General features: G+C 41.3%; 1 protein-coding gene across 1 annotated transcript in view; it reads right to left on the bottom strand.

Annotated features, from left to right (window-relative positions):
• CACNA1G (calcium voltage-gated channel subunit alpha1 G) overlaps window positions 1–19,583 on the bottom strand; it is a 686,261-nt gene that overhangs the window by 393,969 nt on the left and 272,709 nt on the right. The window contains exon 2 of the mRNA XM_053708713.1: window positions 1,791–1,902. Within this exon, the coding sequence (XP_053564688.1) occupies window positions 1,791–1,902 (112 nt within the window). The remainder of the gene's footprint in view (window positions 1–1,790; window positions 1,903–19,583) is intronic.

Genomic DNA, 19,583 nt, shown 5'->3' on the forward strand with positions numbered 1-19,583 from the left:
TAGTGTAAGACAGGTTAGGTTTTATTTTACAGGTAACTTTGTATTTATTTTAAATAGGTAGCTAGTAAATAGTTAATATCTATTTATTAACTAGTCTACCTAGTTAAAATAAATACAAACTTACCTGTAAAATAAAAATAAAACCTAAGATAGATACAATGTAACTATTAGTTATATTGTAGCTAGCTTAGGGTTTATTTTACAGGTAAGTATTTAGTCTTAAATAGGAATTATTTAGGTAAAAATAGTAATTTTTATTTAGATTTAATTTAATTATATTAAAGTTAGGGGTGTTAGGGTTAGGGTTAGACTTAGGTTTAGGGGTTAATATATTTATTAAGTGTTAGTGATGTGGGGGGCCAGAGGTATAGCGGTTAATAACTTTAGTATAGTGGCGGCGGCGACTTGGGGGGCGGCAGATTAGTGGTTAATAAGTGTAGGTAGGTGGCGGCGACATTGGTGGCGGCAGATTCGGGGTTAATAAGTGTAATGTAGGTGTCGGCGATGTCGGGGGCGGTAGATTAAGGGTTAATAAGTGTAATGTAGGTGTCGGCGATGTCGGTGGGGGGGGAGATTAGGGGTGTTTAGACTCGGGGTTTATGTTAGGGTGTTAGGTTTAAACATAAATTTTCTTTCCCCATAGGAATCAATGGGGCTGCGTTACGGAGCTTTACGCTCCGTTATTGCAGGTGTTAGGCTTTTTTTAGCCGGCTCTCCCCATTGATGTCTATGGGGAAATCGTACACGAGCACGTAAAAGCAGCTCAAAGCAGCGCTGGTATTTGTGTGCGGTATGGAGCTCAACCTGTAATAGCATCGCTATTAAAGTGAAGGTAAATTTTGCTCATTGATAATTAATATTTATATTAATTTTATAGTGTTAAATCAAGTCGCTAGGTTTTTTTTTTAATAAAACTATTATTATTTATATACTTTTAAAAGTAAATTTTATCTACAGTTGCCTGCCGAATCTCCTCCTATCTAGCATTTCCGGATATCAGACACAGTGACGTATAGAGCGGTCCCACCCGCTCTATACGTGTCATCCAAGCTCGGGCACATCGAGCGTCTACTAACCGCGCATGCGCATCCTTACTACACTGGCAACATTGCGCATGCGTTAATCGCGGTCTGTGTCGGGCACTTACCGATATTACCAAAAATAACCGTATTATTATAATGAGCGATACAAATGTTTCCCTCTAGTATCCGTTCGTGTTGCGCTGAGCTTTCACTGTGCTAGTCAAATAAATTTGGTAGTGCGCATGTGCGAAACGTGGACGTGCTCGCTTGGCTGCAAAGAACCACAAAATGCTACGCATGTGCATATTGACCGAAACCATGCTTACGTCAATTGACGGCCACCTAACGGCCAAAGAATCAATTGGCTCTTACAACAACGTGATCGTTTACAAAAAAATAAAAAATAAACGGGTTGATTTTCAGGGAGCGGGAGCAATGAAAATAATATACTATAACTAAGGTAATATTGCAATATAATAATACTGATGAATGAAAGTACTATTATTTTGCATTGATATATTTATTTATTTACTACACAACGTTTTACTTTACCTTCACTTTAAAGATGAGCGGTTGAAAGAACTTGCAAGTTATTACCAAGCCACTCATAACGCAAAACTCATAAACTGGCTGTTTGTTAATTAAGAAAAATAATCCATAAACGTCTTTGAAAGCATTCTTACTTTACAGCCTTTTTCCCACCTCCCTATAACTTTTGCACAGTAGTGTATATCTAATATAGAATTACCTGAGCAGAGCAGTACTTACCTGCAGGATTTTGCAGCGCTGGGAGTCACAGGCAATATCTTCACAGGGATGGAACATTCCAAGAGTCACACAGTTTAGGAGGATTACCAGCATGCTGAAGCGCTCAAACCAGGTATAGGACAGAAAGTCAAGGAATTTTTGGGAAATATGAACAACCAAACCTTTACCCTAGGGCTTGATGATCAGAAACTCACCAGATTGGAGACAATTCACACACAATGTTTTGGGGCTGTTTTTATACATTAAACTGGGTCTCTCCTTCACATCCAGCATCCTGCATAGCTACATAAAGAGCTCTCCAGCTAAAATTTACATTTTTTAAATACTTTGAGGAATCTCAAAGCACTGCCTGCTATATACCTCCTGCTGTACTACCCCTGCAGTATACCTCCTGCCGTACTACCCCTGCTGTATACCTCCTGCTGTACTACCCCTACTGTACCACCCCTGCTGTATACCTCCTGCTGTACTACCCCTGCTGTACTACCCCTGCTGTATACCTCCTGCGGTACTACCTCTGCTGTATAGCTCCTGCTGTACTACCCCTGCTATATACCTCCTGCTGTGCTATCCCTGCTATATACCTCCTGCTGTACCACCCCTGCAGTATACCTCCTGTTGTACCACCCCTGCTATATACCTCTTGCTGTACCACCCCTGCTGTATACCTCCTGCTGTACTATCCCTGCTGTATACCTCCTGCTGTACTACCCTTGCTATATACCTCCTGCTGTACTATCCCTGCGGTATACCTCCTGCTGTACTACCCCTGTTATATACCTCCTGCTGTACTACCCCTGCTGTATACCTCCTGCTGTACTACCCCTGCTATATACCTCCTGCTGTACCACCCCTGCTGTATATCTACTGCTGTACCACCCCTGCTGTACTACCCCTGCTGTATACCTCCTGCTGTACTACCCCTGCAGTATACCTCCTGCTGTACTACCCCTGCTATATACCTCCTGCTGTACTACCCCTGCTGTATACCTCCTGCTGTACTACCCCTGCTGTATACCTCCTGCTGTACTACACCTGCTGTATACCTCCTGCTGTACTACCCCTGCTGTATACCTCCTGCTGTACTACCCCTGCTGTAAACCTTCTGCTGTACTACCCCTGCTGTATACCTCCTGCTGCACTACCCCTGATGTATACCTCCTTTGTTTGTACAGTGTGTGCCTGAGTCAGACGGCAGATCACTTTCATTTGCAGAGGAGGTAGGACTTACTTAGCAAATGTTTTTTATTTCTTTGTGCAATTTCGGATTGTAACTTCAGTGTGGTAGTATTTGTATGGTGGGGCCAGGGGTCAATAAAAAACATGTTATACTCTCAGGCTAAGATAGCTCAGTGTTTGAAATGAGACAGGTTAATTTAAAACTGTTCAGTTTACACTACAGCTGACTTCATTTTGAAATACATACCAACAAGCCTAAATCCTGCATTTAACCAGATCTAATGGTATGAGTACCACAGCTTATGGTTCCACCAAGACCATATAGAGTACAGCATTTTCAAAACCCATAAGTACAGCTGACAGATGGGAACATTTTTACACTATATTTTAAGTGGTGCTCTTGGTTGGGGAAAATGGGGAAAAATCAAACAAACATATGTCAACCTTTTAAAAGTACTTTTCTTCATCTAGCCATCTACCCAGATCATTAATGTACAATTTTGAATTCACAGAATTATTTTTGTTTGCACATTTACAAATATGATTATTTAAAAAGTGTCACACACTGTTGATTTAGGGGATGCAAGGTGCATAAATGTTTCCTCCTCTGAGTGTTTCTGTGGGTGTCTGTGTTTATGTCTTTGTGCTTTTGTTTGTGTCTCTATGAGTGTGTATGTATTTTTTTTCTGTGGGTCACTCTGTGAGGGTGGGTGTGTATGTATTTGTGCATTTTGTGTGGATGTCTGTGAGGGTGTGTGCATATGTCTGAGCTTTTTCTATTGGTGTCTCTGTGAGGGTGTGCGTATGTATTTCTTTGTGGATTTTCTCTGGATGCCTCTGTGAGGGTTGGGGTTTATGTCTGTGTTTTCTGTCGATGTCTCTGTGAGGGTGTGTGTGTGTGTATGTATGTATGTATGTCTGTGTTTTCTGTGGATGTCTCTGTGAGGGTGTGTGTGTGTGTGTATGTATGTATGTCTGTGTTTTCTGTGGATGTCTCTGTGAGGGTGTGTGTTTTCTGTGGGTGTTTCTGTGAGGGTGTGTGTATGTATGTCTTTCTGTGTTTTATGTGGTTGTTTCTATGTGTGTGTATGTCTTTGTGTGTTTTCTGTCGGTGTCTCTGCGTGTGTGTGTGTGTGTGTATGTCTTTGTGTGTTTTCTGAGGCTGTCTCTGTTGGTGTTTCCTTGGGTGTATGTGCAAGTTTGAGTTTGTTATGTGTGTGTGTGTGTGTGTGTGTCCATTGTCTGTTCCTTTTTAGGACATATTGACCTTACTACTGATTATTCACATCTTTCTACAGACTTTGGTGACTTCCGGAAAGGTCTCATTAGTCTCAATCTACCATTTAACCTTTAAATTATTGTTTAGGCAGTTCAGGGTCCTTCCTTTCAGCCACTGCATGCTGCTGTCATCATTTAGTTGGCATCTTCCTTTACAAAAAGATAATCAAAACTCCATCAAAACTGTAGTTTACCTCATTACTTGTCAGGTCAATGTAATCAAGTGCTGAGTGTCTTTTTGGGTATCTGTGTCTGAGTGTGTTTCTTTGCGTGTCTGCTAGAATAAATGAATCCTTATGTGTGAGTGTGTGTGTTTTAGTGTACAAGTGTGTCTGTGTGTGTGTGTGTATGTTACTACCTTTACAACATTTCCAAGTTTAAATAGACACTTAAGAATAAAGTGCATAACTGCATATACGTTTTAGTCACTTGGTCAAAAATTGCACATGTCAAAGGAGGGGGCCCTGATCAATGGTTAAGTCAGGGGCCCCAAAATTTCTAGTGGCGACCCTGGTTGCACTACCCCTGTTATATACTTCATGCTGCACTACCCCTGCTGTATACCTGTTGCTGCACTACTATATACCTCCTGCTGCACTACCCCTGCTGTATACCTCTTGCTGCACTACTATATACCTCCTGCTGCACTACCCCTGCTGTATACCTCCTGCTGCACTACTATATACCTCCTGCTGCACTACCCCTGCTGTATACCTCCTGCTGCACTACTATATACCTCCTGCTGCACTACCCCTGCTATATACCTCCTGCTGCACTACCCCTTCTGTATACCTCCTGCTGCACTACTATATACCTCCTGCTGCACTACCCCTGCTATATACCTCCTGCTGCACTACCCCTGCTGTATACCTCCTGCTGCACTACCCCTGCTGCTGCATTACCCCTGCTGTATACCTCCTGCTGCACTACTATATACCTCCTGCTGCACTACCCCTGCTATATACCTCCTGCTGCACTACCCCTTCTGTATACCTCCTGCTGCACTACTATATACCTCCTGCTGCACTACCCCTGCTATATACCTCCTGCTGCACTACCCCTGCTGTATACCTCCTGCTGCACTACCCCTGCTATATACCTCCTGCTGCACTACCCCTGCTTTATACCTCCTGCTGCACTGCCCCTGCTGTATATGCCTCCTGCTGTACTACCCCTGAGTCTGAGTGTGTTTCTTTGCGTGTCTGCTAGAATAAATGAATCCTTATGTGTGAGTGTGTGTGTTTTAGTGTACAAATGTGTCTGTGTGTGTGTGTGTGTGTGTGTGTGTGTATGTTACTACCTTTACAACATTTCCAAGTTTAAATAGACACTTAAGAATAAAGTGCATAACTGCATATACGTTTTAGTCACTTGGTCAAAAATTGCACATGTCAAAGGAGGGGGCCCTGATCAATGGTTAAGTCAGGGGCCCCAAAATTTATAGTGGCGACCCTGGTTGCACTACCCCTGTTATATACTTCATGCTGCACTACCCCTGCTGTATACCTGTTGCTGCACTACTATATACCTCCTGCTGCACTACCCCTGCTGTATACCTCTTGCTGCACTACTATATACCTCCTGCTGCACTACCCCTGCTGTATACCTCCTGCTGCACTACTATATACCTCCTGCTGCACTACCCCTGCTGTATACCTCCTGCTGCACTACTATATACCTCCTGCTGCACTACCCCTGCTATATACCTCCTGCTGCACTACCCCTTCTGTATACCTCCTGCTGCACTACTATATACCTCCTGCTGCACTACCCCTGCTATATACCTCCTGCTGCACTACCCCTGCTGTATACCTCCTGCTGCACTACCCCTGCTGCTGCACTACCCCTGCTGTATACCTCCTGCTGCACTACTATATACCTCCTGCTGCACTACCCCTGCTATATACCTCCTGCTGCACTACCCCTTCTGTATACCTCCTGCTGCACTACTATATACCTCCTGCTGCACTACCCCTGCTATATACCTCCTGCTGCCCTACCCCTGCTGTATACCTCCTGCTGCACTACCCCTGCTTTATACCTCCTGCTGCACTGCCCCTGCTGTATATGCCTCCTGCTGTACTACCCCTGCTATGCCTTACATTACCTACCTGCCCCTTACATTAGTGTGTGCCTTACTATTGTGGCTACTTCAGTTGATTCACTACTCCTACTCTGACTTCCCCTAAACTTCCTAAACTTACTGTGAACTTCTTAAGGGTAACTGTTTCCTTTGGTCTGTGCCATCTTCTTAAATATTACATTTTTATTTATCTATCACAATTTTCACATTGCTGCTTAGATCATCCAAAATTAATTCAATTTTAAAGTGTGCTACATTTAAAATTTATCACCAAGGTTTTTATGCTGCACTCGCCCCTTTCAGATCCTGTCTTTATTTAAAGGGATATAAACCCAAATTTTTTCTTTCATGATTCAGATAGAGCAAACACTTTTACTTCTGTCCTCAAAGTTGCATCATTCTCTTGGTATCCTTTGTTGAAGGAGCAGCAATACACTACTCTGAGCTACCTGTACATATCAAGTGAGCCAATGACAAGAGGCATATATGTGTAGCCTCCAATCAGCATCTAGCATCTAGAAATGCATGCTGCTCCCAAGCCTAAGTAGGTATTCTTTTAAACAAAGGATACCAAGAGAACAAAGCAAATTAGATAATATAAATACATTGGAAAGTTGTTTAAAATTGCATGCTCTATTTCAATCATGAAAGAAACATTTGGTGTTTCATGCGGCTTTAAGTCACACCTTCCTCTTTTCCCTTGCTCTATCTACCATTTACATTGAAGTAATATCCTTCATTTGGTTTTGCTAACCAATACTTTTACATTTGATTGTTCCTTGAATTCCATTGGATTCTGTGCTCTTCTGGCTGCCCCTTGTGAATTCCAAAAAACACACACATACACACATATACACACAAATATACACAAATACACACATATACACACATATACACACATATACACACAAATACACACATATACACACATATACACACAAATACACACATATACACACAAATACACACATATACACACACATATACACACATATACACACATATACACACAAATACACACATATACACACATATACACACAAATACACACATATACACACATATACACACATATACACACAAATACACACAAATACACACATATACACACATATACACACATATACACACATATACACACAAATACACACATATACACACATATACACACATATACACACAAATACACACATATACACACATATATACACAAGTACACAGATATACACACATATACACACAAGTACACAGATATACACACATATACACACAAATACACACATATACACACATATACACACAAATACACACATATACACACATATACACACAAATACACACATATACACACAAATACAAACATATACACACATATATACACAAGTACACAGATATACACACATATACACACAAGTACACAGATATACACACATATACACACAAATACACACATATACACACATATACACACAAATACACACATATACACACAAATACACACAAATACACACATATACACACAAATACAAACATATACACACATATACACACATATACACACATATACACACAAATACACACATATACACACAAATACACAGATATACACACATATACACACATATACACACATATACACACATATACACACAAATACACACAAATACACACAAATACACACATATACACACATATACACACAAATACACACATATACACACATATACACACAAATACACACATATACACACATATACACACAAATACACACAAATACACACATATACACACAAATACACACATATACACACAAATACACACAAATACACACATATACACACAAATACACACAAATACACACAAATACACACATATACACACATATACACACAAATACAAACATATACACACATATACACACATATACACACATATACACACAAATACACACATATACACACAAATACACAGATATACACACATATACACACATATACACACATATACACACATATACACACAAATACACACAAATACACACAAATACACACATATACACACATATACACACAAATACACACATATACACACATATACACACAAATACACACATATACACACATATACACACATATACACACAAATACACACATATACACACAAATACACACATATACACACAAATACACAACTTTACCATTCCTAATGTGCTAGCAACACATACCTGAATTATTAACCCTTTTTGTGCCAGAAACACATATAGGGGCATATTTATGATTGTGCGAGCGGACATGATCCGATATAGTGGATCATGTCCGCTGCACATCGATAAATGCCGACAGCATACGCTCTCTGCATTTATCACTGCACCAGCAGTTCTTGTGAACTGCTGGCGCAATGCCGCCCCCTGCAGATTTGCGTCCAATCGCTGCTAGCAGGGGGTGTCAATCAACCCGATCATATTCGATCGGGTTGATTTCTGTCCACGGCCTCAGAGCAGACGGACAGGTTATGGAGCAGTGGTCTTTAGACTGCTGCTTCATAACTTCTTTTTCCGTACGGAGCTTGATAAATATGTTCCATAGTAGTAAAGTAACAATTTGCGTAGAGCAATGGGGTAGCCCTTTGTGCCGGCAACACAGCTGTAGTTAATCAATGTGCACCATAAAATATTTACTGTGCAAGTAACAGATAAAACAATAGCTTTGGACTAATAAAATATACAGCAATAATTTATCCTTTTTTGCCTGTAGAACATGCAGCAGTAGTCTAACATAACAGTGATGGTAGCACAGAAAGCAGTAGCTTTAGCAACTTACTGTTAATAACACATTAATCATTTAAAGTGTTTGTGCTATAATACACATTCTCTAGCTCTCTCCCTCTCTCCTTTCTCTAGCTCTCTCCCTCTCTCTAGCTCTCTCCCTCTCTCTAGCTCTCTCCCTCTCTCCTCTCTCCCTCTCTCCTTTCTCTAGCTCTCTCCTTCTCTCTAGCTCTCTCCCTCTCTCCTTTCTCTAGCTCTCTCCTTCTCTCTAGCTCTCTCCCTCTCTCCTTTCTCTAGCTCTCTCCCTCTCTCCCTCTCTCCCTCTCTCCTTTCTCTAGCTCTCTCCTTCTCTCTAGCTCTCTCCCTCTCTCCTTTCTCTAGCTCTCTCCCTCTCTCCTCTCTCCCTCTCTCCTTTCTCTAGCTCTCTCCCTCTCTCCTCTCTCCCTCTCTCCTTTCTCTAGCTCTCTCCCTCTCTCTAGCTCTCTCCCTCTCTCCTTTCTCTAGCTCTCTCCCTCTCTCTAGCTCTCTCCCTCTCTCCTTTCTCTAGCTCTCTCCCTCTCTCCTTTCTCTAGCTCTCTCCCTCTCTCTAGCTCTCTCCCTCTCTCCTCTCTCCCTCTCTCCTTTCTCTAGCTCTCTCCTTCTCTCTAGCTCTCTCCCTCTCTCCTTTCTCTAGCTCTCTCCCTCTCTCCTCTCTCCCTCTCTCCTTTCTCTAGCTCTCTCCCTCTCTCCTCTCTCCTTTCTCTAGCTCTCTCCCTCTCTCCTCTCTCCCTCTCTCCTTTCTCTAGCTCTCTCCCTCTCTCTAGCTCTCTCCCTCTCTCCTTTCTCTAGCTCTCTCCCTCTCTCTAGCTCTCTCCCTCTCTCCTCTCTCTAGCTCTCTCCCTCTCTCTAGCTCTCTCCCTCTCTCCTCTCTCTAGCTCTCTCCCTCTCTCCTCTCTCTAGCTCTCTCCCTCTCTCTAGCTCTCTCCCTCTCTCCTCTCTCTAGCTCTCTCCCTCTCTCCTCTCTCTAGCTCTCTCCCTCTCTCTAGCTCTCTCCCTCTCTCCTCTCTCTAGCTCTCTCCCTCTCTCCTCTCTCTAGCTCTCTCCCTTTCTCTAGCTCTCTCCCTCTCTCCTTTCTCTAGCTCTCTCCCTTTCTCTAGCTCTCTCCCTTTCTCTAGCTCTCTCCCTCTCTCCTTTCTCTAGCTCTCTCCCTCTCTCCTTCCTCTAGCTCTCTCCCTCTCTCCTTCCTCTAGCTCTCTCCCTCTCTCCTTTCTCTAGCTCTCTCCCTCTCTCCTTTCTCTAGCTCTCTCCCTCTCTCCTTTCTCTAGCTCTCTCCCTCTCTCTAGCTCTCTCCCTCTCTCCTTCCTCTAGCTCTCTCCCTCTCTCCTTCCTCTAGCTCTCTCCCTTTCTCTAGCTCTCTCCCTCTCTCTAGCTCTCTCCCTCTCTCCTTCCTCTAGCTCTATCCTTTCTCTAGCTCTCTCCCTCTCTCTAGCTCTCTCCCTCTCTCTAGCTCTCTCCCTCTCTCCTTCCTCTAGCTCTATCCTTTCTCTAGCTCTCTCCCTCTCTCTAGCTCTCTCCCTCTCTCTAGCTCTCTCCCTCTCTCCTTCCTCTAGCTCTCTCCCTCTCTCCTTCCTCTAGCTCTCTCCCTCTCTCTAGCTCTCTCCCTCTCTCTAGCTCTCTCCCTCTCTCCTTCCTCTAGCTCTATCCTTTCTCTAGCTCTCTCCCTTTCTCTAGCTCTCTCCCTCTCTCTAGCTCTCTCCCTCTCTCTAGCTCTCTCCCTCTCTCTAGCTCTCTCCCTCTCTCCTTCCTCTAGCTCTCTCCCTCTCTCTAGCTCTCTCCCTCTCTCTAGCTCTCTCCCTCTCTCCTTTCTCTAGCTTTCTCCCTCTCTCCTTTCTCTAGCTCTCTCCCTCTCTCCTTTCTCTAGCTCTCTCCCTCTCTCCTTCCTCTAGCTCTCTCCCTCTCTCCTTTCTCTAGCTCTCTCCCTCTCTCCTTTCTCTAGCTCTCTCCCTCTCTCTAGCACTCTCCCTCTCTCCTTCCTCTAGCTCTATCCTTTCTCTAGCTCTCTCCCTCTCTCTAGCTCTCTCCCTCTCTCTAGCTCTCTCCCTCTCTCTAGCTCTCTCCCTCTCTCCTTTCTCTAGCTCTCTCCCTCTCTCTAGCTCTCTCCCTCTCTCCTTCCTCTAGCTCTATCCTTTCTCTAGCTCTCTCCCTCTCTCTAGCTCACTCCCTCTCTCTAGCTCTCTCCCTCTCTCCTTCCTCTAGCTCTCTCCCTCTCTCCTTTCTCTAGCTCTCTCCCTCTCTCCTTTCTCTAGCTCTCTCCCTCTCTCCCTCTCTCCCTCTCTCTAGCTCTCTCCCTCTCTCCTTCCTCTAGCTCTATCCTTTCTCTAGCTCTCTCCCTCTCTCTAGCTCTCTCCCTCTCTCCTTCCTCTAGCTCTATCCTTTCTCTAGCTCTCTCCCTCTCTCCTTCCTCTAGCTCTATCCTTTCTCTAGCTCTCTCCCTCTCTCTAGCTCTCTCCCTCTCTCTAGCTCTCTCCCTCTCTCTAGCTCTCTCCCTCTCTCTAGCTCTCTCCCTCTCTCCTTCCTCTAGCTCTCTCCCTCTCTCTAGCTCACTCCCTCTCTCTAGCTCTCTCCCTCTCTCCTTCCTCTAGCTCTCTCCCTCTCTCCTTTCTCTAGCTCTCTCCCTCTCTCCTTTCTCTAGCTCTCTCCCTCTCTCTAGCTCTCTCCCTCTCTCCTTCCTCTAGCTCTATATTTCTCTAGCTCTCTCCCTCTCTCTAGCTCTCTCCCTCTCTCTAGCTCTCTCCCTCTCTCCTTTCTCTAGCTCTCTCCCTCTCTCCTTCCTCTAGCTCTATCCTTTCTCTAGCTTTCTCCCTCTCTCTAGCTCTCTCCCTCTCTCCTTCCTCTAGCTCTATCCTTTCTCTAGCTCTCTCCCTCTCTCTAGCTCTCTCCCTCTCTCTAGCTCTCTCCCTCTCTCTAGCTCTCTCCCTCTCTCTAGCTCTCTCCCTCTCTCCTTCCTCTAGCTCTATCCTTTCTCTAGCTCTCTCCCTCTCTCTAGCTCTCTCCCTCTCTCTAGCTCTCTCCCTCTCTCTAGCTCTCTCCCTCTCTCCTTTCTCTAGCTCTCTCCCTCTCTCTAGCTCTCTCCCTCTCTCCTTCCTCTAGCTCTATCCTTTCTCTAGCTCTCTCCCTCTCTCTAGCTCTCTCCCTCTCTCTAGCTCTCTCCTCTCATTTATTTGTTCTCTAGCTAAGCCCCTATCTGTCTCTTCCCCTTGTATATACCTCTCCTTCTTCTCACTCATACTCTCTTTTCCTCTCTCCTTTTACAGTTCCCATTTCCTTGATCTCTACATCTCCCTCTCTCCCCTTCCCCCACTCTCCCTTTCCCTCTCTCATTCCATTCCATTCTCTCTCTCACACACACATTTTTACTATAACACTGTGTTTTCCCTTTAGTTTTGTTACTCTCAAATTCTATCCTCAGGAACTGCTCTTTAAAAGGACAATAAACACTAGATACATTGTATAAGCACAGTATTGGGGTTATTCCCCGTCTGTCTCTAGTACACAGCTTCCTAAACCTGACCCCAGGCCTCTCTAACAGGCCGGAGTTTGATATCTAAACTGGAACACAGGTAAAATCAGCTTATTAGTAAACAATTTACTTGCTCTCATCCAAGGTAATCCTTAAATCCTTAAAATCTGGCCTGTTAATGAGGTCTGAGAGTAGGTTTGAAAAGCAGTGCTCTAGTCATATGTGCAGCCATGTTGATATCTTGCTGTCACTGCATTCCAGTGCTGACATGTACACATGTGCAGCAATTCTCTTCATGACTAAGAGGGAGGTGCATGGAATGAAATGTTACAAACACTGCTGCCAGATGGCTAAAAACATTAATTAATCTTTAACATAGGATGACAAGAGAACTAAACAACATTGACAGTAGAATGAATTGGACAGTTGTTTAAAATGTTGTGCTCTATCCAATCCATTTAAGTTTCATTTTGACTTTACTGTCTTTTTAAAGAAACCTTTTAGAGCAGTGATGGCGAACCTTGGCACTATAATAAAAGCGCATGTAGGTGGCACTCATAAATAAAAGCAAACCTTTATTAGAAGAGCAACATTTTGGGGCTCCTGACCCTTACTCAAGCTTGAGAAAGGAGCAGGAGCCCCCAAACATTGATCTTCTAATAAAGGTTTGCTTTTATTTATGAGTGCCACTTTCATGCGCTTTTATTCTAGTTTACATTTTAGGCTTTCTGGAGGGGAGCCTAGAAGGTGTTGCACTTCGATACAAACAGACATTGTACTATAATTGAGGTGATGTGCTGATCCTATGCACTTTTGAACCTTATACACTATAGTTTTAGACCTATATTTCCCTTGATGCTCAACTGGACTTCAGAGTGCCCAGGCATCATGGGAAATGTAGTTCTGAAACACCGGAGTACCAAGGTTCGCCATCACTGTACTAGAGCAATGTTGGTGAACCTTTAACAGAGTATGTGCTCAACCTGGTGACTTTTTTTTATAAAAATTCTCTTGAATGCTAATGGACATAAGAGGAACATTACTGTTAATAATCTTTTAAATTCACAATGTATTTTAACAAAGCTTTAAATAGTCATTACACACCTCTTGCTTTTGTATAAAAATTGTGCTTTTTCCTACGCTCCCTAGAAAGGTCAAAAAGCAAAATCTTTTAAATGTCACAAAAGCTTTTTTTTACTAAACAACAGCTTTTTTATTTGCAGCATTTGCAAGTTGTAGATTTCACTTTTTTGGCCTCTCTAGGGAGTGTAGGAAAATGTTATAACACTGTTATTTAAAAATGTTACTTAAGCTATCCAAAGAACAAATGAATTACATAATTTAATATAAAGTGATTAAAAGATTATTTGTGCAACAAACACTTAAAAATGTTAGTAATAAAATGTTTGCTTAAATTTTAGCTTTGTGGTCAGTAAAATCAGCGATGTGCCTATAAAATAGGTCCTGGAGAGAACACTATACTTCAACCACTAGTTGTATCCCCATTTGGGAAGCGTATTATAGTATTGAAAAAATATAGGCAAGCAATTACCCAAGTAAATTGATGAGGAAAAATGAATATCATAAAAACAATTCTTTATTCATCCACATAGTAAAAAACAAAATAACTTACAGTTCATGCGATTCACTAACTTTGCCATCTTAAAGAAAGCCAAAGGCGAAACGCGTCAGTTGACGCACTCAGCATGGGATAGTGAAACAATTGAACTGTGAGTTATTTTGTTTTTTACTATGTGCATGAATTGTCATACCTCCACCTCCACTCCCTAGTTCTGCCGCCTCCGCTCCTCCAGTTATTACCATGGCCGCATGTGGTTGTTGTCACATCATCACAACGCGCCGCGAGTGCCGCTCTGCTTGTTTCTATGCGCACCTGTGTGTCCCCCTTGGCGATAGCCTGCGCCTATTTAAGGTAACCTTCTTCAATCTTTTAGTGCCCTTGTATTGTATTGGTTGTGCTGTGTGTACTCATGGGTGCTCCATTTAATTTTGTATAACTTTGACTGTTTGTCTGCTGCTGAACTCTGCTCTGCCTAACTGACTACTTTACTGCTTAACCCTTTGCCACTCTGAAAGACTGGAATGACTACCTGTTGCTGAAGCCTGCTCTGCCTAGAGACCTTCTTTATTACTTAACCGCTTGGTAATCTGAAATTTTGGTTTGGCTTTCTTCTGCTGTCTCCTGGTTTGCTGTGTGGCTTACATCTTTGCCTTGCCTCTTATTTCTCGGAGGTCTCAGCTACCTACTTGCTGCTGTGCATGTCCTACCTCATTCCTTTTATACTGTTAAATTTAGTTCTGGAATTTTTCTTTATCTTTCCACTTGATGCCGGGATAAGAAGACAAGAATTGGTTTGATAAAGAAATATCCCACAAACGTTACATGAATAAAGGATTGTTTGTATGACATTCCGTTTTCCTTGTCAATTTACTTAGGTAATTGGTTACCTATATTTTTCAATACTATAACTACTTCCCAAACACTTCTTCGTTTTAAATATTGTTGATCCGCTCAGTGAGAACGTGAATGTAAGCCTATGAATCAGTCTAAGGAAGCAGACCAGGATTGGGTAAAATCTATTGCATACTGCCAAGAACAATCTTTCGTGACTGTGGACTGATACATAGGTCCTGGCAGATCAGTCAACTCCTCAGATTAGCCAATTCTATCACTTCCAGGGACGTGGAATCAGCTGTCTCATTGCAAATACCCGCAGTGCACATCTTTTTGGCCCCCTTTAAAACCAAATTCCCCAAGGTTCACTTGGGGTGGATGCCAAAGGATCAGCGAGGCACCTCCCTTGAACCCCCCACACAGAGGCATAAAAAATAGTAAAGATGGGGAAATTACAGTACATTATATATATATATATATATATATATATATATATATATATATACAGGTAGCCCTTAGTTTACACAGGGGTTAGGTTCCAGAAGGAATGGATGTAAATCGAAACCGTTGTAAATTGAAACCCAGTTTATAATGTAAGTCAATGGGAAGTGAGAGAGTTAGGTTCCAGGCCCCTCTCAAAACTGGCATAAGTAAAACCTAATGCATTATTTTTTAAAGCTTTGAAATGAAGACTTTAAATGCTAAACACCATTATAAACCTAATAAAATAATCACACAACACAGAATATATAATTAAACGAAGTTAAATTAAAAAAAAAAATTGCTAAACAGCTTTATAAACCTAATAAAATAAACACACAACACAGAATTTACTTGCATTTTTCTGCAAACAGTTCTTTCTATGCATTCCAATCTGAACTAATTTATAGACAGGAAGATCTTGTTCCTTTGCAAGCTACTCGATAGCTCAGGTCTGGTTAAACTGATTAATTTCAGCTTGCTTGGCTTGCATATCTTTGCTGCAACACAAGCGGACAGCTCCACCTACTGGCTATTTTAATCAATTCACTGCTTCTAAATCACATGACTGAAAAAAAGGTTGTTATTCTGAAACGGTGCAAATTGAACCGTTGTAAACCGAGGGCCACCTGTATATATATATATATATATATATATATATATATATATATATGTAGTAAGCAAGCAGGTCTGCTGATGAGATTTGCTTCTGCGGTGGAGTGCATGCGCAGTGAGTCGATTCTTGGTCAGACTTGGCTGATCTGACAGAATGGGGGATGGTTCCGGGAGAGCTACTGTGTAAACATGCTAAACCCTTTTTTGTAGAAGAAAAAAAGAGGGAATTTGTTTACAAATAAAATGCTCTTCTGCAATAAAGATAAGAATATCCCTTTAAATTACTTTAGTAAACACCACAACTTCTATCTGCTAACAGAGTGTAGGGTATGGACAGAGACGGAACAACCAATTTAATCCAATAAAGGGTATTTGATCCTGACACTGAAAAGAACATGAGTCTTATGATAAGGGACCCTTGGTACTCTCACGACTCTCTAACTTATACTTCAGAACAAAAGAGTTTCTCTACTCCGCTAACAATTTTGTGCATTACCAAACCGTACTAATTCACAGTAATAACGCTGTGTGTGTCCTTTACTGCAGCATGCAAACTGAGAGCAAAGGGGGGGAATAAATTATCATTCTGCTCCTTAAGACCAATTTTTCTTTTTTTTTCTCGATTGTGTGTTCTCTAAAGGAAATGGATTGGTTGTTGTTGCAGCAAGTAGACTGCACATTCCAGGGGGTCATACAGAGTCAAAAAGTAAGTAGCAAACAGAAATGTATGTTTAATGGTCTATAATTATGTTTTTAAATTTATTTCCACTTCGCTGTACATTCAGAATGCAGATAGTATAAATAATCCATATTACGCAGATTTCTTACATATAAAGGTGGTAAAAAACATCTGATTGGCCAAACAAAATGCCTTTAACATAAGTATCTACAAAATACAACCTTTTAATGTAGCAATGTTCTCTCCCCTGTTGGTAGAAATTTGTGGGGGGTTTTGTTGTTGTTTTTCTTAAACTAAACACCTTTGTTAGATTTTCTTGCTTAGCTTTAATGGAAAGTAATTTGCTTATAAACAATAGTTAACTGCATTTATGGCACAGAATGCATTTAACCCTTTATCTGCCGCAGAGGGTTGCAAAGACCAGAATAGCAACTAAGGGGTTAAATTATTCTTAGAGCAATAATAAATACTGTGAAACAATGAAGTCTCTCAACAGGTAAACAAATCACAATAGTGTAAGCTGGCAAACAACAATATTTAAACTGGCATTCTCAGATAAGATTAGGCTAGTGATTGGCTAAGTTATGTTTGTATTGGGGTAAGAGTTCATGTAAGTTTTGAGGTTAGGTTTGGGTTGGTGTTATAGTTGGGATGAGTTTAGGTTTGGCTTAAGGTTCAGTTGGGTTGGACTTACAGTTGGTTTGGGTTTTGGACTGGATTAAGGATAGGTTTAACCTGGTATTAAAACCGTTCTTAAATTTGGGTTAGGATAATGAATGGGTTAGGTTGAGATTAAAATAAGGGTTATGGCTGGGTTAGAGTTACGTCTGTGTTGGGGTAAGTGATTGGTTTATGGTTGAATTTGGGGTTATGATGGATTGGATTTGACTTAAAGGGATAGTGTAGTCAAAATTAAAATTTTATGATTATTCAGATAGAGCATGCAATTTTAAGCAACTTTCTAATTTACTCCTATTATCAATTTGTTTTCGTTCTCTTGGTATCTTTATTTGAATTCAGCACCTGGGTAGCGCCTGGTGATTGGTGGCTACATTTAGACACCAATCAGAAAGCACTACCCAGGTGCTGAACCAAAAATGGGCCAGCTCCTATGCTAACATTGCTTGCTTTCAAATAAAGATACCAAGAGAATGAAGACAAATTGATAATAGTAATAAAATAGAAAGTTACTTAAAATTGCATGCTCTATCTGAATCATGAAAGCTTCATTTTGACTAGACTATTCCTTTAAGGTCTGCCTCATGGATGCCAGATAATTCTACAATTATATTTCTGCACAGGTGGCATGCTGTGGCCATAACAACAATGTGGCTATGAAACTTTGGAAACTGCCATATTGCTGTTGGAGAGACATTACTAATGAAAGACAAACCAAAGAGGGAGGGGGTAAGTATCAATGCCAGCTTAACAGTTTAGGTTCTTTTAGATGTCCTTTTAATGTAGTAGGGGCTTTATTGTCCTTTAGTTTAGACACCATTCCTAAGACCAGTTGACCATATCACTGTTTCTTGTGGTTGATCTTGATACTTTATCATCTACTCTCATATTAAAAAAAACTATTAGAGATTGATTGATCGTAAAGAATATTAATAGCCAATAGAATGCGAGCTCAATCTGATTGGCTGATCGGATCAGCCAATCGGATTGAACTTGATTCTGATTGGCTGATTCCATCAGCCAATCAGAATTTTCCTACCTTAATTCCGATTGGCTGATAGAATCCTATCAGCCAATCGGAATTCGAGGGACGCCATCTTGGATGACGTCCCTTAAAGGAACCGTCATTCTTCAGTTGGACGTCGTCGGAAGAAGATTGATCCGCGCTGGAGGTCTTCACGATGGAACCGTTCCTCATCGGATGAAGATAGAAGATGCCGCTTGGATCTAGATGGTTGCCGGTCTGGATCGCCTCTTCTTCCCGGATAGGATGAAGACTTTGGAGCCTCTTCTGGACCTCTTCAGCCGCAGGATTATGGATCGCCAGCCCCCGCTTGGGTTGGATGAAGATTTTGGAGCCAGGACCGATCGGTGATACCCGGTGAGGTGAAGATAAGGTAGGAAGATCTTCAGGGGCTTAGTGTTAGGTTTATTTAAGGGGGGTTTGGGTTAGATTAGGGTATGTGGGTGGTGGGTTGTAATGTTGGGGGGCTTGGGTATTGTATGTGTTTTTTTACAGGCAAAAGAGCTGAATTTCTTGGGGCATGCCCCGCAAAGGGTCCTGTTCAGGGCTGGTAAGGTAAAAGAGCTTTGAACTTTTGTAATTTAGAATAGGGTAGGGCATTTTTTTATTTTGGGGAGCTTTGTAATTTCATTAGGGGGCTTAGAGTAGGTGTAATTAGTTTAAAATTGTTGTAATATTTTTCTAATGTTTGTAAATATTTTTTTATTTTTTGTAACTTAGTTCTTTTTTATTTTTTGTACTTTAGTTAGTTTATTTAATTGTAGTTATTTGTAGGTATTTTATTTAATTAATGTATTGATAGTGTAGTGTTAGGTTTAATTGTAGGTAATTGTAGGTATTTTATTTAATTTATTTATTGATAGTGTAGTGTTAGGTTTAATTGTAACTTAGGTTAGGATTTATTTTACAAGTAATTTTGTAATTATTTTAACTATTTTAGCTATTAAATAGTTCTTAACTATTTAATAGCTATTGTACCTGGTTAAAATAAATACAAAGTTGCCTGTAAAATAAATATGAATCCTAAAATAGCTATAATATAATTATAATTTATATTGTAGCTATATTAGGGTTTATTTTACAGGTAAGTATTTAGCT

Source organism: Bombina bombina, chromosome 1 (assembly GCF_027579735.1).
Source record: "Bombina bombina isolate aBomBom1 chromosome 1, aBomBom1.pri, whole genome shotgun sequence".
Taxonomy (NCBI): Eukaryota; Metazoa; Chordata; class Amphibia; order Anura; family Bombinatoridae; genus Bombina; species Bombina bombina.